We start from the raw sequence: 22,887 nt of genomic DNA, 5'->3' as shown, positions 1-22,887 counted from the left end.
GTTTCGATGTACACATGATAAATAATCTTGAATCAGGCTATTTTGAAAGTTGTTGAACTTGTGGTAAAGTTGAAATGATGTGGGTTTCTGAGAGATGAGTAGAAAAACTAACTGCCAAGACTGGGGCTAGAGTTGACACCATATTCAAGAGTTGTGTACAGTGGCGGACAGAAGCAGAGAAGAAAAATATTCCAGAGTACTGTGAAATTGGGAGATGATTGAGATGATTGTCTCATTAATGTTTTCAACAAGTTGGTCTGCTGCTCTCTTCACGCTGCTGCTATCAGGAAGTAGGTACAGGACCCTCAGGACCCACACCACCAGGAACAGTTATTCATCTTCACCATCGATGTTCAGTCCCTGTACATTAGGAAGGCCTCAAAGCTCTCCACTGTCTTGACAAAAGAACCAACCAATCCAGTCCTTGCCCTGAACAACTTTTCCTTTGGCAACTCCCACTTTCTCCATATTCAGTGGGGAGCCATGGACACTCGTGTGGGCCCCAGCTTTGCCTGCCTCTTCATCAGCTAGGTAGAACAGTTCATGTTTGAAGCCTTCCCCAGTTACACTCCCCACTACATTCCTTCTCCACTACATTGACAACTGCATCGGCGCTGCCTCATGCACCAGTGCTAAGCTCCTCAATTTCATCAACTTTGCCTCTAACTTCCACCCTGCCCTTAAATTCCCTTGGTCCATCTCTGACACCTTTCTCTCCTTTTAATCTCTGTCTCTGTCTCTGGAGGCAAACTGTCAACTGATATCTTTTATAAACCTACTGATTCCCACAGTTATCTTGACAATCTCTCTTCCCACTTTATTCCCTGTGAACATGCTATTCCCTATTTTCATTTCTTTCACCGCCTCCACATCTGTTCCCAGCACATAGCTTTCTGCTCCAGGGCATCCTTTTTTAAAGAACAGAGTTTCCCTCCCTCTGTCTATTGATGCTGCCCTCCTCCATTTCCCATACATCTGCTCTCACCTCATCTTCCTGCTGCCATAATAGTGACAGAGTCCCTCTTGTCCTTACCTACCACCCCATCAGCCTCCGCATCCAACACATCATCCTCCGCAACTTCTGCCATCTCCAAAGGGAGAAAACGTTAAACATATCTTTGCCCCTGCAGGGATCGCTGCTTTCAAGATTCCCTGGACCATTCATCCCTACCCTCTAATCTCCCTCCAGGCACTTACCCCTGCAAGCACCCTAAGTACTACACCTGCCCATACACCTCCTCCCTCACCTCCATTCAGGGCCCCAAACAGACCCTCCAGGTGAGGCAACATTTCACCCGTGAATCTGCTGGAGTTGTCTATTGTGTCCGGCACTCCTGATGCAGCCTCCTCTACATTGTTGAGCCCCATCGTAAATTGCAGAACCGCTTCATCGAGCACCTCCGCATCATCCACCATAAGTGGGACTTCCTGGTGGCCAAACATTTTAATTCCAATGTGTCAGTCAATGGCCTTCCCTACGGTCCACTCTCCTCTCCTATCAGCTTCCTTCTTCTCCAGCCCTCGATCTTTCACCTATCACTTTCCTGCTAGCCTCTTACTTCTTACCCCACCTTTTTATTCTGGCATCTTCCCCCTTCCTTCTCAGTCCCGAAGAAGGGTCTCTGCACAAAACCTCAGCTGTTTATTCTTTTCCATAGATGCTGCCTGACCTGCTGAGCTCCTCCAGCATTTTGTGTGTGTTACTCTGGATTTCCAGCATCTGCAGAATCTCTTGTTTTTCTGCTTACCTTTCATCCATCAGGCTCCTGAACCGACTTCACTCACCTCAACACTGAACTGATTCCGCAGCCTACAGACTCACTTTCAAGGACCCCTCAACTCTCGATATTTATTATTTATTTATTGCTATTTGTTTTACTTTGAATTTTGGATTATTCAAAGGGCAGTGACACCACTGAACTGCTTTGACAGTGCTGATCCAGTTCACTGGCCTGGTGTTCTGCTCGTTCAAAGTAGATTTATTATCAATGTTAGTATATGTCAACATATGTAAACCTGCGCTTCGTTTTCTTGCAGGCATACTGAACAAATCCAATAACCATAATAAATGAAGGGGTTCGGCCTGAAATGTCGTCACTACCTCCTCCCATAGATGCTGTCTGGCCTGCTGAGTTCTCCCAGCATTTTGTGTTTTTAACCATAATAAAATTAATGAAAGACTACGCCTAGTATACAAAAGATAACTGTGCAAACATGAAAGCAAAAGATAAGAAATAATAACAATAAGTAAATAAGCAATAAATATCAAGAACATGAGATAAAGAGTCCTAGAAAGGGGGAGTCTATAGGTTTTGTGAATAGTTCAGTGATGGGGTGAGTGAAGTTTCCCCTCTGGTTCAAGAGCCTGACAGTTGAGGGGTAATAACTGTTCCTGAATCTGGTGGTGTGAGTCCTGAAGCTCCTGTACCTTTTCTCTGATAGCCACTGAGGTGAGTGAAATTATCCACGCTGGTTCAGGAGCCTGATTGTTGAGGGGTAATAACTGTTCCTGTACCTGGTGGTGTGGGGCCTGAGGCTCCTGTTCCTCCTTCCTGATTGTTGAGGGGTAATAACTGTTCCTGTACCTGGTGGTATGGGGCCTGAGGCTCCTGTACCTCCTTCCTGATGGTTGAGGGGTAATAACTGTCCCTGAACCTGGTGGTGTGAGGCCTGAGGCTCCTGTACCTCCTTCCTGATGGTTAAGGGGTAATAACTGTTCCTGAACCTGGTGGTGTGGGTCCTGAGGTTCCTGTAACTCCTACCCAGTTGTAGCAGTGGGAAGATAGCGTGGTGTGGGCAGTGGGGGTTCCTTGATGATGGGTGCTGCTCTCTTTACTTTGCCCATCCTTTTACACACAGGTACCTTCAGCTTATGGTGCCACCCCAAGTTTGAAGACCGCTGCCAGTCCGTGGTAGAGTTCATCGAGAGAGCCATTATGCATTCTAAGAACGGAAAATTCCTCTACTTTCTGCGTTCCCGAGTTCCTGGTAAATTTCTCCATCCCACTTTTCATGTGATTTTTTTAAATTATGGATATAAAGTACAGGCTTTATGTAACCTCTGACCTCCATGTTGAACCTGAGGAAATCTTGTAAGGAGGCTGTGCCTGGGATCCCAGTGTGCTGTGCATCGGTAAGGGTCTTGGCTGAAAACATTGACTGTTTATTCCTCTCCGTAGATGCTGCTTGATCTGCCGGGTTCCTCCAGCATTGTGTGTGCGTTACATAGGATTAGTATAAATGTGTGGGTGTTGGTTAGTTCAAAGTTCAAAAGTAACTTTATTATCAAAGTACAAAAATGTCACCATTTACAACCCTGAGATGCATTTTCTTGCGGGCATATGTAATAAATCCATAATAGAATAATAACCATAATAGAATCAATGAAAGTCTGCAGCAAATTGGATGTTTTAACCAATGTGCAAAAGGCAACAAACTGTACAAATACAAAACAAAAATAATAAATAAATAAGCAATAAATATAAAGAACATGAGATGGAGTCCTTAAGCACGATTTGGTTGGTTGTGATGGGGCAAGTTGTCCCCGTTGGTTCGAGAGCTGCTTGCTGGGCTGAGTCGTAACTCCCTAACCCTGGAACTGATTTGAATGGTTGCAGCTCTCCAACCACCAGGCCGCAAAGGAAACGATATGATTTGGTGGTATGAAGCGAGCTGCAGCTGACTGGAACTGGCCTTTCATCCACCTAAAGCCTGTACCATATTTCCAGCTTATGGTTGAACATCTAGCTCCAACCCCCAGTGCAGTTCACTGACATCTCTCCTCATGTAAGTTTAGTTGTTAATTCACTTAATTAACCAGATTTCCAGTGTCCTCTGTGTGTGAAGCTGTAGCTAACAAGCCTTCCACAGTCTGGGTAGTAACCCCTTCCCTCCCAACTCTGCACGGCTAATTGGGCTCAATTAAAACATTAGCTTTAGAACTTAGAATATTACAGCATATTACAGGCTCTTGGGGCCACGATGTAGTATGGAACTTTTAAACTGCTCAAAGATCAATCCAACCCTTTCCTCCTACATTAACTTCCTTATTTTCTACTATCCACGTGCCTATCTTAAGAGTTCCTTAAATGCCCCTACCACTACCCCCCCCCCCACATACTTTCCTCCAATCATCTTAAAATTATGTTTCTTGTATTTGCCATTTCCACGCAGGGAAAAGTCTCGGGCTCGATCTATGCCTCTTATCATCTTGTACGCCCCTATCAAGTCAGCTTTATTTGTCACACACACATTGAAATGAAGGAAGAGACACTCCTCGCTCAAGTAATTTGTGATTTTTCAATGGAGAGATGGATGCGTTCCCAGTTTGAATCTTTTTCGTTAAGTTGAACCTGCATGAGCAGCAGTGTCAAGCACAGCTTGTTTTCTGTATTTTTAGATGTGTCCCTTTGTTGAAGTCGGCACTGATTGATTGATTTTGACTGCCTGAGTTTTCACCCAGTGAATGATCCAGGGTTTTGGCAAAAGCTTATTAGTGTGTCCCCAGTGCCGACTTGATTAGCTGGTGTTGTATGTTCCAGGAATGTGCACCATCTTCAGGAAAGCTGCCAGTCAGCACAGTGCAACACTTTAATTGTGTTTCAAACTGACCTTGTGGCTGCTCTCCTGCCACGCAGAGCAGAAGACCCTGTGGGAGGCAGGTTTGACGGGCTGCTCTGACCTGTCTCAATTGCCTATGGCATTTTCCTTCTGTTATATTTCACTTCACACGTTTTGTAGGAGAAACTAAATGAATTTCAGAATCAGTTTTATTATCACTGACATACTGTATGTTGTGAAATTTGTTATTTTGTAGCAGCAGGACAGTGTAATCCATAAAACATACTATAAATACAATAAGATATTGATATACATATATGTGTGTGTGTGGGTGTGTGTATTTGTATATTTAGATTGCAAAAAGTGAACAAAAATAAATAGAAAGGTAATGTTCATTACCCATTCAGAAATCTGGTTGCAGAGATGAAGAAGCTGTTCCTAAAACATTGAGTGTGTGTCTTCAGGCTCTTGGACCTCTTCCTGCTGGGAGCAACAAGAAGAGGGCATGTCCTGAGTGATGGGGTCCTTAAAGATGGATGCATTAACAAGCAGGTGTACCTAATATGGTGGCCACTAAGTGTACGTTCATGATTCTTCTGCTGTTGTAGCCAACAGAATCAATGAAAAACTACAGCCAAAAACTGGCGACCAACCAATGTGCAAAAGAAAACAAATGCATAAGAATTAGGTCACTCAACCCATCAAGTCCGCTCCACCATTCCATCATGGCTGATTTATTATACCTCTCAATCCCATTCTCCTGCCTTCTCTGCGCAAATTGTGGAAATAATTTTTTTAAAAATCATAAAGAGAACTTGACTTGAAAGTGAGTCTGTAGGTTGTGGAGTGAGGTAAACAATGAGGTGCAAGATCGAAACATGGTAGATGGTGTGGGCAAGGGTCCATTTACTGTACTAGGGAAATGCTAGTGTTATAACAGCAGGGTAGAAGCTGTCCTCGAGCCTGGGGGGGGGGGGGATTTCAGGGTTTTGTATGTAAACTGGGTGAATTTTACAATCAGGTTCTGAGTATAGCTGACACTCTTGATTGGGAACTTCTTAACATAGAACTTTACAGCAATAGCCACTTCCCTCCCGACTCAGAAGATTAATTCTTTATAGCAAAGTTCAGGTCACTGTCCAAATCCTCATTATAGTTTCATCTTTAATCATGCACAGAGACTGAAACTTCAGCTGATGGGGCTCAATTAAAACATAAGCTTTAGAACATGGAACATTACAGCACAGTACAGGTCCTTTGGCTCATGATGTTGAGTCAAACTCTTTACCTACTCCAAGATCAATCTTGCATAGCCTTCTATCTTTCTATCATCCACGTACCTTTACTTTGAACTTTGAGTGAGTGGATGAGGGGAGGGTGCCGCGCTGTCTGGGGCAGGATTTCCCAACCTGGGGTCTGCAAATTCCTTGGTTAATGCTAAGGCTCTATGGCATAAAATAGGTTGGCAACCCCTTCTCTAGGGTCTGATTCCCTCTAGAGGAAGGGATGGGAAATGTTTGTCCCACATCCCATCAAATCTTGGCTCTAATTTTTGGATCAAAAATTTGCCCTTGAAGTTAAATCGTAGACATTTTATAAACGTTCACCGACTTATCCTACTTGTAATTTTAAGAGGTTTTAATCCTAGGGGACTAGATATATTGAGCTTCAGTGTTTGAACATTACATTTCAGACCCTCAAAGATTTAAAATAAGTCATTAAGAATTAATCCTTTTCAGTAAATGAACAGAGTATTGCAGGCAGAGCTGAGAAATGAGTAGAATTTTATTGTTGGTCCAAAGAATATGAAAAAATAGCAGTAATCATGTTTCATCCATAATGCAGTGGGACCAGACGGGTCCTCAGGGACTGTGCCACCCAGCTGGTGGAAGTTCTGATGGGTATTTACAACCTCTCACTGTCCCAAGCTATGGTTCTGGCATGATTCATAGCAGCATCCATCATGCCAATCTCCAAGATGTTCGCAGAAACATGTCTTAATGACTACAGACCGGTGACTCTCACTCCCATAGTTGCCAAGTGCTTGGGACGATTGCTCATGTCTTACATCTAGGCTGTAATCCCAGCTACCTTGGACCAGCCTTTAAGGTGAATAGATCAACTTGTAGATGCCATTTCTATTGCTGTTCATGCTGTTTTGGAACACAAAGACACCTACGTCAGGATACTTTTCCTGACCTCTGCCTGTAACACTATACTATGGATCAAGCTCCATAATCGAGGTTTCGGCACATCAACCTGTAACTGGGTCTTGGACTTACCCAAATGGTGAAAGTAGGCAAGTGCACATCAACACCCCCCCCACCCCCCCAAATCAGCCGGTGCCTCACAGGGGTGTGAACTGAGCCACTTCTCTACTCTCTCTTCACTTATGACACCACTCCTGCTCATGCTGCAAACAGTCATCAAATGTGCAGATGACACCACTCTGATTGGTCTAATCATAAACAATGACGAATCTACATATAGAAAGATGCTGAAGCTGTCTGATAGGTTGTGGTTCCTGCACCAATCTCTCAACATCGAGAAGACTAAAGAAATGATAAATGACTTCAGGAAGTCCCCAAGCCCCACTATTTAAAAATGGTGCTCCATGTCCAGTACATAATTCTCCGTACTTCCGCCATCTTCAACGGAGTCCCGCCACCAAGCAAACCTCCGCCCCTCCTCCACAATTTCCACTTTCTGCAGCAATCACTCCCTATGTGACTCCCTTGTCCACTCGTCCCTCCCCACTGATCTCCTCCTGGCACTTATCCTTGCAGGCAGAACAAGTGCTACACTTGCCTCTACACCTCCTCCCCCACTACCATTCAGGGCCCCAGACAGTCCTTCCAGGTGAGGCTGGGGTCATCCACTGTATCTAGTGCTCCCAGCGTGGCCCAACCCCTGTCAAATCCCCTGAAGATCTTATGTGCTTAAATATGGTCACCACTCATTCTTCATCTCCAAAGATGGGTGGCATGATGGTATTTCCTGCTTCTGTCTGTGTACCCCTGTGCACGTTCTCCTTGTACCTGTGTGGGTTTCCTCCCACAATCCAAATTATATCCAGATGACCAAGGTTAATTGGTCATATGGGTGTAATTGGGCCGGAAGAGCCTGTTACTGTGTTGTATCTCGAAATAAGTAAATTATAGACCCACGCTGTCCAGCCTCTCTCCATAGTACCTCATCACAGGAATTAGCCTGTTCCTGTGGACTGACTCTGATGTTTTTATTTAAAAAAAAACAGGGCAGTAAATACATGCAGATATTTTAGGTGTGACCTCACCAACTCTAGCATAACTGTAGTAAAGTCTCCCTGTTAGTAAATTTGATTCCTTTGCAATAAAGGCCAACATGCTACCTGCCAGCTTCTCGTGATTCGTAGACCAGCACACCTAGATCCCCTGAACTTCACTCATTTGCATTCGCTCTCTGTGAAATAATGGACTTTCTGATTCCAGTTCGGGGAGATGTTTTTTTAAAATACGGAACGGTGGGTGTGTGGTACGCACTGCCTGTGGTGGTGGTGGTGGTGGTGGTAAAGGCTGATACATTAGGGCATTGAAGAGACTTAGATAAGCTGATGAATGATAGAAAAATGGAGGGCTATGTGGGAGGAAAGGTTGAAAGGTCGGCACAACATTGTAAGTTTGCTGTATTGTTTTGCATTTGAAATGCGTAAGTCTAGGGAAGACAATTTCCAGCCCTGAGATTGAGTAAGCCCACCACGCAACCCCCAATTGATTCGTTACCCTGTTACAAATAAATAGCACGAAACAAATAACAGTACATCACATACAGCTAAAAGATTTAGCTTTATAATTCTTAATTTGACTAAAGGGTTAGTAAGGAGAAAGCAAAATGAGAAAAGGGCCCATTATAATGAAACAGTCCAATGTGCACAAGCTGGAGCTCACAGTTTTCCCCTTCGCTGATCCTCCTTCGATCTCCCCAGGCTTTGTCAAATCATGGCCCTGCTCTGGGTCGAGTCCTACAACCTCTTCTCTCTGATGTCTTCTCCCACCAATCAAAAGACCCCCCTCACACCGGTGTCAGGCACACACTCCCTTCATTGAATGGCTACATTCCAAAGCACCCATCATCTCTAACCATAACCCAAACACAGAAAGACCCTTACGTTAGCAGTGAAACCTTTCCCAGGGTGTCACATGTTCTATGGTCCATGTACAATAAATCTATGGGAACTTACATTCCATCATAGCTGATTTATTATCCCTCTCAACCCTCTGGTCCTAGACTCTCTCACTTTTGGAAACATCCACTTTATCAAGGCTTTCAATATTTTATAGGTTCCGAAGAGATTCCCCCCCCCCACCCAAATCTTCTAAATTCCATGAAGTACAGGCCCAGAGCCATTAAATGCTCCCCTTGTTAACGCCTTCATTCCCAGGATCGTTCTCATGAATCTCCTCTGGACCTTTTCCAATGCCACTGGTGTGTGTTCTCTCAACTTCCCCTTCCTGAAGTCCACAATTAATTCCCTGGTCTTACTGAAGGATTTGTGAGGTCAGCCATTGCTGGGGGAGAAGGGTGGGAACAAAACTCCATCCAGAGCTTGAGCACACAGTTGTGGCTGCTTCCCCTGCAGTGTTGAGGGAATACATCTATTTGATGTTTAGTAATGTGGGACTGTAAGTAAGCTACCTCGGCATCTCCGAGGGTCGACACCTTGTCAAGGTGGAGAAGCTTGTGAGTTCCTGAGAGTGATTGTGCCTGAATTTTAGCCATCTCGTGCTCATCTCCTGTTAGGGTCATCCATGGCAGTGAGGTCAAAGGGAAGGTTCCAGATGAAGATGTCAACAGTAGAGTTGCAGAAGGTCAGTGCAGGCTGAGGAAATCTGCAGCATCCCAAAGTCACACACAGGCGTCCTCCATTAAGGAAATAACCCAGTTACTTTAGGAGGGGAGAATATCATCCTCGACTATACAAACATATCAACTTCTGCTAGAGAAGCGACTTCGATCTACTCCAATTTGTCTACAGGCACAGGTCCACAGCAGATGTCATCTCATTGGCTCCTCACTCAACCCTGGAACATCTGGACAGCAAAGATACATACATCAGGATGCTCTTTATCAAGTACAGCTCAGCATTCAATACCATCATTCCCTCAAAACTAATCAATAGGCTCCAAGACCTAGGCCTCAATACTCCCATTTGCATTGGATCCTCGCTTTCCTCACTTGCAGACCCCAGTCAGTTCAGACTGGCAACATCCTCTCCTTCATAATCTCCGTCAGCACAAGTGCACCACAGGCTGTGTGCTTAGCCCTCTGCTCCACTCGCTTTAAGCACAGCTCCAATGCCTTTATTTAAGTATGCTGATTTTGATTTGGCCAGTGAAAGGTGGTGATGAATCGGCACACAGGAAGAAGACTGCAAATCTGGCTGACTGGTGCCACAGCAACATCTTAATCAATGTCAGCGAGACCAAGTGGCTGATTATTGAGTTCAGGAGGAGGAAACCGGATGCCCGTGTGGCAGTCCTCATCAGGTGAATCAGAGGTGGAGAGGATCAGCAAATTTAAATTCTTTGGTGTTATTTCAGAGGATTTATCTTGGGCCCAGTATGTAAGGGCAATTACAAAGAAAGCATGGCAGCACCTCTTTTTCCTTGGGAGTTTGTGAAGGTTTGGCATGACATCTAAAACATAGACAAATTTCTTCAGATCTATGCTGGAGCGTATATTGACAGGCTGTGGTGCAGCCTGGTATGGAAACCTCAATGCCCTTAAACAGAAAATCCTACAAAAAGTAGTGGATACGGCAGTCCATTGTGGGTAAAGCCCTCCCCACCACTGAGCACATCTGCACGAAACACTGTCACAAGAAAGCAGCATCCATCATCAGGGACCCCCACCTCCCAGGTCATGCTCTCTCCTCACTGCTCCCATCAGGAGTGAGGTACAGGAGCCTCAGGTCCCACACCATCATGTTCAGGAACAGTTATTACCCTCAACCATCAGGCTCCTAAACCAAAGGAGATAACTTCACTCAACTTCATTTGCCCCATCATTGAAATGTTCCCACAATCTATGGACTCACTTTCAAGGAACCCGAATCAGGTGCATTATCACTGGTACGTGTCTGAAATTTGTTAACTTAGCAGTAGCGGTTCAATTCAATACATAATAGAGAAGAAGAAAAAATAATAATAAATCAATTACAGTATATGTATATTCAATAGATTAAAAATTGTGCAAAAACAGAAATAATATATATTAAAAAGTGAGGTAGTGTTCACGGGCTCAATGTCCATTTAGGAATCAGATGGCAGAGGGGAAGAAGCTGTTCTTGAATCGCTGAGTCTGTGTCTTCAGGCTTCTGTACCTCCTCCCTGATGGTAACAGTGAGAAAAGGGCATGCCCTGGGTGCTGGAGGCTCTTAATAATGGACACTGCCTTTCTGAGAGACGGTTTCCTGAAGATGTCCTGGGTACTTTGTAGGCTAGCACACAAGATGAAGTCAACTAAGTTTACACCACTCTGCTGTGTAAGATAGAAGAGTTCGGCACAGTTAAGGCCCACAATAATTAACACCAAACGAGGTTTTGCAATGTCTGCTTGCCCCGCTGGGACACATTGCACACAGGAGCCGCATACGATAGCCTGGCTCTGGGCTGACGCTCTCAGTGTTTCTCTGCTTGGCCGCAGGTCTCCCTCCAACGCCGGTGCAGCTCCTCTACCCGGTCTCTCGCTTCAGCAACGTGAAGTCTCTGCAGCACCTGTGCCGATTCCGGATCCGGCAGCTCGTCCGCATCGACCATATCCCTGATCTGCCACTGCCAAAGTGAGTAGCCCTCAGTCCAGAGTGAAAGGGGCTAGAGTGAGTGTTTGTGTCTGTGAGTACGAGGTCTGTGTGTGTGTAGACTGATGGGTTTGGGGGCTGTGCAATAAGGCCATAAGATATAGGAGCAGAATTAGGCCATTTGGCCCATCAAGCCTGCTCTGTCATTTCATCATGGCTGATCCGTTTTCCTGTCAGCCCCAATCTCCCGCCTTCTCCCCATATCCCTTCATTCCATGACTAATCAAGAATCTATCGACCTCTGCCTTAAATAAACCTCCACAACCACCTATGGGAACAAATTCCACACCACTCTCTGGCTAAAGAAATTTCTTCTCATCTCCATTCTGAAAGGATTCTCCTCTGTTCTGAGGCTGTGGCTTCTGGTCTTAAATGCTCTCACCACAAGAAACATCCTCTTCTCATCAACTGTACTGAGGCCTTTCAACATTCAATAGCTCTGTGTATGGTCAGGGGATTGTAAGTTGGTGTGAGTGCTCTGTGTATGGTCAGGGGGTTGTACGTTGGTGTGAGTGCTCTGTGTATGGTCAGGGGGTTGTACGTTGGTGTGAGTGCTCTGTGTATGGTCAGGGGATTGTACGTTGGTGTGTATGTACAGACCGATCAGTGTGGGGGTTGTACGTTGGTGTGAGTGCTCTGTGTATGGTCAGGGGGTTGTACGTTGGTGTGTATGTACAGACCAATCGGTGTGGAGATTGTACATTCGTGTGTATGTACAGACCGATCGGTGTGGAGATTGTACATTGGTGTGTATGTACAGACCGATCGGTCAGGGGATTGTACATTGGTGTGTATGTACAGACCAATCGGTGTGGAGATTGTACATTCGTGTGTATGTACAGACCGTCGGTGTGGAGATTGTAAATTGGTGTGTATGTACAGACCGATCGGTGTGGAGATTGTACATTGGTGTGTATGTACAGACCGATTGGTGTTGAGATTGTACATTGGTGTGTATGTACAGACCGATCAGTGTGGAGATTGTACATTGGGGTGTATGTACAGACCGATCGGTGTGGGGGTTGTACATTGGGGTGTATGTACAGACCGATCGGTGTGGGGGTTGTACATTGGTGTGTATATACAGACCAATCGGTGTGGAGATTGTACATTGGTGTGTATGTACAGACCGATCAGTGTGGGGGTTGTACGTTGGTGTGTATGTGCAGACCAATCGGTGTGGGGGTTGTACATTGGTGTGTATGTGCAGACCAATCGGTGTAGAGATTGTACGTTGGTGTGTATGTACAGACCGATCGGTGTGGGGGTTGTACATTGGGGTGTATGTACAGTCCGATCGGTGTGGCGGTTGTACATTGGTGTGTATGTACAGACCAATCGGTGTGGAGATTGTACATTGGTGTGTATGTACAGACCGATCGGTTTGGGGATTGTACATTGGTGTGTATGTAGAGACCAATCGGTGTGGAGATTGTACATTGGTGTGTATGTACAGACCGATCAGTGTTGAGATTGTACATTGGTGTGTATGTACAGACCGATCAGTGTTGAGATTGTACATTGGTGTGTATGTACAGACCGATCGGTGTGGGGGTTGTACATTGGTGTGTATGTGCAGACCAATCGGTGTGGGGGTTGTACATTAGTGTGTATGTGCAGACCAATCGGTGTAGAGATTGTACGTTGGTGTGTGTGCTCTATGTATGGTCAGGGGATTGTACGTTGGTGTTTATGTACAGACCGATCAGTGTGGGGGTTGTACGTTGGTGTGAGTGCTCTGTGTATGTTCAGGGGATTGTACGTTGGTGTGAGTGCTCTGTGTATGGTCAGGGGATTGTACGTTGGTGTGTATGTACAGACCAATCAGTGTGGGGGTTGTACATTGGTATGAGTGCTCTGTGTATGGTCGGGATTGTACGTTGGTGTGTATGTACAGACCGATCAGTGTGTGGTTGTACGTTGGTGTTAGTGCTCTGTGTATGGTCGGGATTGTACGTTGGTGTGTATGTACAGACCGATCAGTGTGGGGTTGTACGTTGGTGTGAGTGTTCTGTGTAAGGTCAGGGGGTTGTACGTTGGTGTGAGTGCTCTGTGTATGGTCAGGGGGTTGTACGTTGGTGTTTATGTACAGACCGATCAGTGTGGGGGTTGTACGTTGGTGTGAGTGCTCTGTGTATGTTCAGGGGATTGTACGTTGGTGTGAGTGCTCTGTGTATGGTCAGGGGATTGTACGTTGGTGTGTATGTACAGACCAATCAGTGTGGGGGTTGTACATTGGTATGAGTGCTCTGTGTATGGTCGGGATTGTACGTTGGTGTGTATGTACAGACCGATCAGTGTGTGGTTGTACGTTGGTGTTAGTGCTCTGTGTATGGTCGGGATTGTACGTTGGTGTGTATGTACAGACCGATCAGTGTGGGGTTGTACGTTGGTGTGAGTGTTCTGTGTAAGGTCAGGGGGTTGTACGTTGGTGTGAGTGCTCTGTGTATGGTCAGGGGGTTGTACGTTGGTGTGAGTGCTCTGTGTATGGTCAGGGGATTGTACGTTGGTGTGAGTGCTCTGTGTATGGTCGGGATTGTACATTGGTGTGTATGTACAGACCAATCAGTGTGGGGGTTGTACGTTGGTGTGAGTGCTCTGTGTATGGTCAGGGGATTGTACGTTGGTGTGAGTGCTCTGTGTATGGTCAGGAGATTGTACGTTGGTGTGAGTGCTCTGTGTATGGTCAGGGGATTGTACGTTGGTGTGAGTGCTCTGTGTACGGTCAGGGGGTTGTACGTTGGTGTGAGTGCTCTGTGTATGGTCAGGGGATTGTACGTTGGTGTGAGTGCTCTGTGTATGTTCAGAGGATTGTACGTTGGTGTGAGTGCTTTGTGTATGGTCAGGGGATTGTACGTTGGTGTGTATGTACAGACCAATCAGTGTGGGGGTTGTACATTGGTATGAGTGCTCTGTGTATGGTCGGGATTGTACGTTGGTGTGTATGTACAGACCGATCAGTGTGTGGTTGTACGTTGGTGTTAGTGCTCTGTGTATGGTCGGGATTGTACGTTGGTGTGTATGTACAGACCGATCAGTGTGGGGTTGTACGTTGGTGTGAGTGTTCTGTGTAAGGTCAGGGGGTTGTACGTTGGTGTGAGTGCTCTGTGTATGGTCAGGGGGTTGTACGTTGGTGTTTATGTACAGACCGATCAGTGTGGGGGTTGTACGTTGGTGTGAGTGCTCTGTGTATGTTCAGGGGATTGTACGTTGGTGTGAGTGCTCTGTGTATGGTCAGGGGATTGTACGTTGGTGTGTATGTACAGACCAATCAGTGTGGGGGTTGTACATTGGTATGAGTGCTCTGTGTATGGTCGGGATTGTACGTTGGTGTGTATGTACAGACCGATCAGTGTGTGGTTGTACGTTGGTGTTAGTGCTCTGTGTATGGTCGGGATTGTACGTTGGTGTGTATGTACAGACCGATCAGTGTGGGGTTGTACGTTGGTGTGAGTGTTCTGTGTAAGGTCAGGGGGTTGTACGTTGGTGTGAGTGCTCTGTGTATGGTCAGGGGGTTGTACGTTGGTGTGAGTGCTCTGTGTATGGTCAGGGGATTGTACGTTGGTGTGAGTGCTCTGTGTATGGTCGGGATTGTACATTGGTGTGTATGTACAGACCAATCAGTGTGGGGGTTGTACGTTGGTGTGAGTGCTCTGTGTATGGTCAGGGGATTGTACGTTGGTGTGAGTGCTCTGTGTATGGTCAGGAGATTGTACGTTGGTGTGAGTGCTCTGTGTATGGTCAGGGGATTGTACGTTGGTGTGAGTGCTCTGTGTACGGTCAGGGGGTTGTACGTTGGTGTGAGTGCTCTGTGTATGGTCAGGGGATTGTACGTTGGTGTGAGTGCTCTGTGTATGTTCAGAGGATTGTACGTTGGTGTGAGTGCTTTGTGTATGGTCAGGGGATTGTACGTTGGTGTGTATGTACAGACCGATCAGTGTGGAGTTGTACGTTGGTGTGAGTGCTCTGTGTATGGTCAGGGGGTTGTACGTTGGTGTGAGTGCTCTGTGTATGGTCAGGGGGTTGTACGTTGGTGTGAGTGCTCTGTGTATGGTCAGGGGGTTGTACGTTGGTGTGAGTGCTCTGTGTATGGTCAGGGGATTGTACGTTGGTGTGAGTGTTCTGTGTATGGTCAGGGGATTGTACGTTGGTGTGTATCTACAGACAGATCAGTGTGGGGGTTCTACGTTGGTGTGAGTGCTCTGTGTATGGTCGGGGTTCTACGTTCGTGTGAGTGCTCTGAGTATGGCCACGGGATTCTACGTTGGTGTTAGTGCTCTGTGTATGGTCAGTGGATTGTACGTTGGTGTGAGTGCTCTGTGTATGGTCAGGGGATTGTACGTTGGTGTGAGTGCTCTATGTATGGTCAGGGGATTGTACGTTGGTGTTTATGTACAGACTGATCAGTGTGGGGGTTGTACGTTGGTGTGAGTGCTCTGTGTATGTTCAGGGGATTGTACGTTGGTGTGAGTGCTCTGCGTATGGTCAGGGGATTGTACGTTGGTGTGAGTGCTCTGCGTATGGTCAGGGGATTGTACGTTGGTGTGTATGTACAGACCAATCAGTGTGGGGGTTGTACATTGGTATGAGTGCTCTGTGTATGGTCGGGATTGTACGTTGGTGTGTATGTACAGACCGATCAGTGTGTGGTTGGACGTTGGTGTTAGTACTCTGTGTATGGTCGGGATTGTACGTTGTTGTGTATGTACAGACCGATCAGTCTGGGGTTGTACGTTGGTGTGAGTGTTCTGTGTAAGGTCAGGGGGTTGTACGTTGGTGTGAGTGCTCAGTGTATGGTCAGGGGGTTGTACGTTGGTGTAAGTGCTCTGTGTATGGTCAGGGGATTGTACGTTGGTGTGAGTGCTCTGTGTATGGTCGGGATTGTACATTGGTGTGTATGTACACACCAATCAGTGTGGGGGTTGTACGTTGGTGTGAGTGCTCTGTGTATGGTCAGGGGATTGTACGTTGGTGTGAGTGCTCTGTGTATGGTCAGGGGATTGTACGTTGGTGTGAGTGCTCTGTGTATGGTCAGGGGATTGTACGTTGGTGTGAGTGCTCTGTGTACGGTCAGGGGGTTGTACGTTGGTGTGAGTGCTCTGTGTATGGTCAGGGGATTGTACGTTGGTGTGAGTGCTCTGTGTATGGTCAGGGGATTTTACGTTGGTGTGAGTGCTCTGTGTATGGTCAGGGGATTGTACGTTGGTGTGTATGTACAGACCGATCAGTGTGGGGGTTGTACGTTGGTGTGAGTGCTCTGTGTATGGTCAGGGGGTTGTACGTTGGTGTGAGTGCTCTGTGTATGGTCGGGGTTGTACGTTCGTGTGAGGGCTCTGTGTATGGCCACGGGATTGTACGTTGGTGTTAGTGCTCTGTGTATGGTCAGGGGATTGTACGTTGGTGTGAGTGCTCTGTACATGGTCAGGGGATTGTACGTTGGTGTGAGTGCTCTGTGTATGGTCAGGGGATTGTACGTTGGTGTGAGTGCTCTATGTATGGTCAGGGGATTGTACGTTGGTGTTTATGTACAGACTGATCAGTGTGGGGGTTGTACGTTGGTGTGAGTGCTCTGTGTATGGTCAGGGGATTGTACGTTGGTGTGAATGCTCTGTGTATGGTCAGGGGATTGTACGTTGGTGTGAATGCTCTGTGTAAGGTCAGGGGGTTGTACGTTCGTGTGAGTGCTCTGTGTATGGTCGGGATTGTACGTTGGTGTGTATGTACAGACCGATCAGTGTGCGGGTTGTACGTTGATGTGAGTGCTCTGTGTATGGTCAGGGGATTGTACATTGGTGTGAATGCTCTGTGTAAGGTCAGGGGGTTGTACGTTGGTGTGAGTGCTCTGTGTATGGTCAGTGGATTGTACGTTGGTGTGAGTACTCTGTGTATGGTCAGGGGATTGTACGTTGGTGTGAGTGCTCTATGTATGGTCAGGGGATTGTACGTTGGTGTTTATGTACAGACTGATCAGTGTGGGGGTTGTACGTTGGTGTGAGTGCTCTGTGTATGTTCAGGGGATTGTACGTTGGTGTGAGTGCTCTGCGTATGGTCAGGGGATTGTACGTTGGTGTGAGTGCTCTGCGTATGGTCAGGGGATTGTACGTTGGTGTGTATGTACAGACCAATCAGTGTGGGGGTTGTACATTGGTATGAGTGCTCTGTGTATGGTCGGGATTGTACGTTGGTGTGTATGTACAGACCGATCAGTGTGTGGTTGGACGTTGGTGTTAGTGCTCTGTGTATGGTCGGGATTGTACGTTGTTGTGTATGTACAGACCGATCAGTCTGGGGTTGTACGTTGGTGTGAGTGTTCTGTGTAAGGTCAGGGGGTTGTACGTTGGTGTGAGTGCTCAGTGTATGGTCAGGGGGTTGTACGTTGGTGTAAGTGCTCTGTGTATGGTCAGGGGATTGTACGTTGGTGTGAGTGCTCTGTGTATGGTCGGGATTGTACATTGGTGTGTATGTACAGACCAATCAGTGTGGGGGTTGTACGTTGGTGTGAGTGCTCTGTGTATGGTCAGGGGATTGTACGTTGGTGTGAGTGCTCTGTGTATGGTCAGGGGATTGTACGTTGGTGTGAGTGCTCTGTGTATGGTCAGGGGATTGTACGTTGGTGTGAGTGCTCTGTGTACGGTCAGGGGGTTGTACGTTGGTGTGAGTGCTCTGTGTATGGTCAGGGGATTGTACGTTGGTGTCAGTGCTCTGTGTATGGTCAGGGGATTGTACGTTCGTGTGAGTGCTCTGTGTATGTTCAGAGGATTGTACGTTGGTGTGAGTGCTCTGTGTATGGTCAGGGGATTGTACGTTGGTGTGTATGTACAGACCGATCAGTGTGGGGGTTGTACGTTGGTATGAGTGCTCTGTGTATGGTCGGGATTGTACGTTGGTGTGTATGTACAGACCGATCAGTCTGGGGTTGTACGTTGGTGTGAGTGCTCTGTGTAAGGTCAGGGGGTTGTACGTTGGTGTGAGTGCTCTGTGTATGGTCAGGGGGTTGTACGTTGGTGTGAGTGCTCTGTGTATGGTCAGGGGATTGTACGTTGGTGTGAGTGCTCTGTGTATGGTCAGGGGATTGTACGTTGGTGTGAGTGCTCTGTGTATGGTCAGGGGATTTTACGTTGGTGTGAGTGCTCTGTGTATGGTCAGGGGATTGTAAGTTGGTGTGTATGTACAGACTGATCAGTGTGGGGGTTGTACGTTGGTGTGAGTGCTCTGTGTATGGTCAGGGGGTTGTATGTTGGTGTGAGTGCTCTGTGTATGGTCGGGGTTGTACGTTCGTGTGAGGGCTCTGTGTATGGCCACGGGATTGTACGTTGGTGTTAGTGCTCTGTGTATGGTCAGGGGATTGTACGTTGGTGTGAGTGCTCTGTACATGGTCAGGGGATTGTACGTTGGTGTTAGTGCTCTGTGTATGGTCAGGGGATTGTACGTTGGTGTGAGTGCTCTGTGTATGGTCAGGGGATTGTACGTTGGTGTGAGTGCTCTGTGTATGGTCAGGGGATTGTACGTTGGTGTGAGTGCTCTGTGTAAGGTCAGGGGGTTGTACGTTGGTGTGAGTGCTCTGTATGGTCAGGGGATTGTACGTTGGTGTGAGTGCTCTGTGTATGGTCGGGATTGTACGTTGGTGTGTATGTACAGACCGATCAGTGTGTGGGTTGTACGTTGGTGTGAGTGCTCTGTGTATGGTCAGGGGATTGTACGTTGGTGTGAATGCTCTGTGTAAGGTCAGGGGGTTGTACGTTGGTGTGAGTGCTCTTTGTATGGTCAGGGGATTGTACGTTGGTGTGAGTGCTCTGTGTATGGTCAGGGGATTGTACGTTGGTGTGAGTGCTCTATGTATGGTCAGGGGATTGTACGTTGGTGTTTATTTACAGACTGATCAGTGTGGGGGTTGTACGTTGGTGTGAGTGCTCTGTGTATGTTCAGGGGATTGTACGTTGGTGTGAGTGCTCTGTGTAAGGTCAGGGGAATGTACGTTGGCGTGTATGTACAGACCAATCAGTGTGGGGGTTCTACATTGGTATGAGTGCTCTGTGTATGGTCGGGATTGTACGTTGGTGTGTATGTACAGACCGATCAGTGTGTGGTTGTACGTTGGTGTTAGTGCTCTGTATGGTCGGGATTGTACGTTGGTGTGTATGTACAGACCGATCAGTCTGGGGTTGTACGTTGGTGTGAGTGTTCTGTGTAAGGTCAGGGGGTTGTACGTTGGTGTGAGTGCTCTGTGTATGGTCAGGGGGTTGTACGTTGGTGTGAGTGCTCTGTGTATGGTCAGGGGATTGTACGTTGGTGTGAGTGCTCTGTGTATGGTCGGGATTGTACATTGGTGTGTATGTACAGACCAATCAGTGTGGGGGTTGTACGTTGGTGTGAGTGCTCTGTGTATGGTCAGGGGATTGTACGTTGGTGTGAGTGCTCTGTGTATGGTCAGGGGATTGTACGTTGGTGTGAGTGCTCTGTGTATGGTCAGGGGATTGTACGTTGGTGTGAGTGCTCTGTGTACGGTCAGGGGGTTGTACGTTGGTGTGAGTGCTCTGTGTATGGTCAGGGGATTGTACGTTGGTGTGAGTGCTCTGTGTATGTTCAGAGGATTGTACGTTGGTGTGAGTGCTCTGTGTATGGTCAGGGGATTGTACGTTGGTGTGTATGTACAGACCGATCAGTGTGGAGTTGTACGTTGGTGTGAGTGCTCTGTGTATGGTCAGGGGGTTGTACATTGGTGTGAGTGCTCTGTGTATGGTCAGGGGGTTGTACGTTGGTGTGAGTGCTCTGTGTATGGTCAGGGGGTTGTACGTTGGTGTGAGTGCTCTGTGTATGGTCAGGGGATTGTACGTTGGTGTGTATCTACAGACCGATCAGTGTGCGGGTTGTACGTTGGTGTGAGTGCTCTGTGTATGGTCAGGGGATTGTACGTTGGTGTGAATGCTCTGTGTCACAAGGTCAGGGGGTTGTACGTTGGTGTGAGTGCTCTGTGTATGGTCAGGGGATTGTACGTTGGTGTGAGTGCTCTGTGTATGGTCAGGGGATTGTACGTTGGTGTGAGTGCTCTATGTATGGTCAGGGGATTGTACGTTGGTGTTTATGTACAGACTGATCAGTGTGGGGGTTGTACGTTGGTGTGAGTGCTCTGTGTATGTTCAGGGGATTGTACGTTGGTGTGAGTGCTCTGCGTATGGTCAGGAGATTGTACGTTGGTGTGAGTGCTCTGCGTATGGTCAGGGGATTGTACGTTGGTGTGTATGTACAGACCAATCAGTGTGGGGGTTGTACATTGGTATGAGTGCTCTGTGTATGGTCGGGATTGTACGTTGGTGTGTATCTACAGACCGATCAGTGTGTGGTTGGATGTTCGTGTTAGTGCTCTGTGTATGGTCGGGATTGTACGTTGGTGTGTATGTACAGACCGATCAGTCTGGGGTTGTACGTTGGTGTGAGTGTTCTGTGTAAGGTCAGGGGGTTGTTCGTTGGTGTGAGTGCTCTGTATGGTCAGGGGATTGTACGTTGGTGTGAGTGCTCTGTGTATGGTCGGGATTGTACGTTGGTGTGTATGTACAGACCGATCAGTGTGTGGGTTGTACGTTGGTGTGAGTGCTCTGTGTATGGTCAGGGGATTGTACGTTGGTGTGAATGCTCTGTGTAAGGTCAGGGGGTTGTACGTTGGTGTGAGTGCTCTTTGTATGGTCAGGGGATTGTACGTTGGTGTGAGTGCTCTGTGTATGGTCAGGGGATTGTACGTTGGTGTGAGTGCTCTATGTATGGTCAGGGGATTGTACGTTGGTGTTTATTTACAGACTGATCAGTGTGGGGGTTGTACGTTGGTGTGAGTGCTCTGTGTATGTTCAGGGGATTGTACGTTGGTGTGAGTGCTCTGTGTAAGGTCAGGGGAATGTACGTTGGCGTGTATGTACAGACCAATCAGTGTGGGGGTTCTACATTGGTATGAGTGCTCTGTGTATGGTCGGGATTGTACGTTGGTGTGTATGTACAGACCGATCAGTGTGTGGTTGTACGTTGGTGTTAGTGCTCTGTATGGTCGGGATTGTACGTTGGTGTGTATGTACAGACCGATCAGTCTGGGGTTGTACGTTGTGTGAGTGTTCTGTGTAAGGTCAAGGGGGTTGTACGTTGGTGTGAGTGCTCTGTGTATGGTCAGGGGGTTGTACGTTGGTGTGAGTGCTCTGTGTATGGTCAGGGGGATTGTACGTTGGTGTGAGTGGCTCTGTGTATGGTCGGGATTGTACATTGGTGTGTATGTACAGACCAATCAGTGTGGGGGTTGTACGTTGGTGTGAGTGCTCTGTGTATGGTCAGGGGATTGTACGTTGGTGTGAGTGCTCTGTGTATGGTCAGGGGATTGTACGTTGGTGTGAGTGCTCTGTGTATGGTCAGGGGATTGTACGTTGGTGTGAGTGCTCTGTGTACGGTCAGGGGGTTGTACGTTGGTGTGAGTGCTCTGTGTATGGTCAGGGGATTGTACGTTGGGTGTGAGTGCTCTGTGTATGTTCAGAGGATTGTACGTTGGTGTGAGTGCTCTGTGGTATGGTCAGGTGGATTGTACGTTGGTGTGTATGTACAGACCTGACAGTGTGGAGTTGTACGTTGGTGTGAGTGCTCTGTGTATGGTCAGGGGGTTGTACATTGGTGTGAGTGCTCTGTGTATGGTCAGGGGGTTGTACGTTGGTGTGAGTGCTCTGTGTATGGTCAGGGGGTTGTACGTTGGTGTGAGTGCTCTGTGTATGGTCAGGGGATTGTACGTTGGTGTGTATCTACAGACCGATCAGTGTGCGGGTTGTACGTTGGTGTGAGTGCTCTGTGTATGGTCAGGGGATTGTACGTTGGTGTGAATGCTCTGTGTAAGGTCAGGGGGTTTGTACGTTGGTGTGAGTGCTCTGTGTATGGTCAGGGGATTGTACGTTGGTGTGAGTGCTCTGTGTATGGTCAGGGGATTGTACGTTGGTGTGAGTGCTCTATGTATGGTCAGGGGATTGTACGTTGGTGTTTATGTACAGACTGATCAGTGTGGGGGTTGTACGTTGGTGTGAGTGCTCTGTGATGTTCAGGGGATTGTACGTTGGTGTGAGTGCTCTGCGTATGGTCAGGAGATTGTACGTTGGTGTGAGTGCTCTGCGTATGGTCAGGGGATTGTACGTTGGTGTGTATGTACAGACCAATCAGTGTGGGGGTTGTACATTGGTATGAGTGCTCTGTGTATGGTCGGGATTGTACGTTGGTGTGTTCTACAGACCGATCAGTGTGTGGTTGGATGTTCGTGTTTAGTGCTCTGTGTATGGTCGGGATTGTACGTTGGTGTGTATGTACAGGACACGATCAGTCTGGGGTTGTACGTTGGTGTGAGTGTTCTGTGTAAGGTCAGGGGGTTGTTCGTTGGTGTGAGTGCTCTGTGTATGGTCAGGGGGTTGTACGTTGGTGTGAGTGCTCTGTGTATGGTCAGGGGATAGTACGTTGGTGTGAGTGCTCTGTGTATGGTC

General features: G+C 47.3%; 1 protein-coding gene across 2 annotated transcripts in view; it reads left to right on the top strand.

Annotated features, from left to right (window-relative positions):
* socs7 (suppressor of cytokine signaling 7) overlaps window positions 1-22,887 on the top strand; it is a 190,445-nt gene that overhangs the window by 79,262 nt on the left and 88,296 nt on the right. For both annotated transcript variants that reach the window (XM_059956711.1, XM_059956710.1), the window contains exons 7-8: window positions 2,860-2,988; window positions 11,245-11,380. In XM_059956711.1, coding sequence (XP_059812694.1) covers window positions 2,860-2,988; window positions 11,245-11,380 — 265 coding nt within the window. The remainder of the gene's footprint in view (window positions 1-2,859; window positions 2,989-11,244; window positions 11,381-22,887) is intronic.

The sequence above is a fragment of the Hypanus sabinus genome, chromosome X1, assembly GCF_030144855.1.
Source record: "Hypanus sabinus isolate sHypSab1 chromosome X1, sHypSab1.hap1, whole genome shotgun sequence".
NCBI lineage: Eukaryota > Metazoa > Chordata > Chondrichthyes > Myliobatiformes > Dasyatidae > Hypanus > Hypanus sabinus.
Note: the sequence above shows the minus strand (reverse complement) of the source record. Positions and strands in the feature narration are given on the sequence as shown.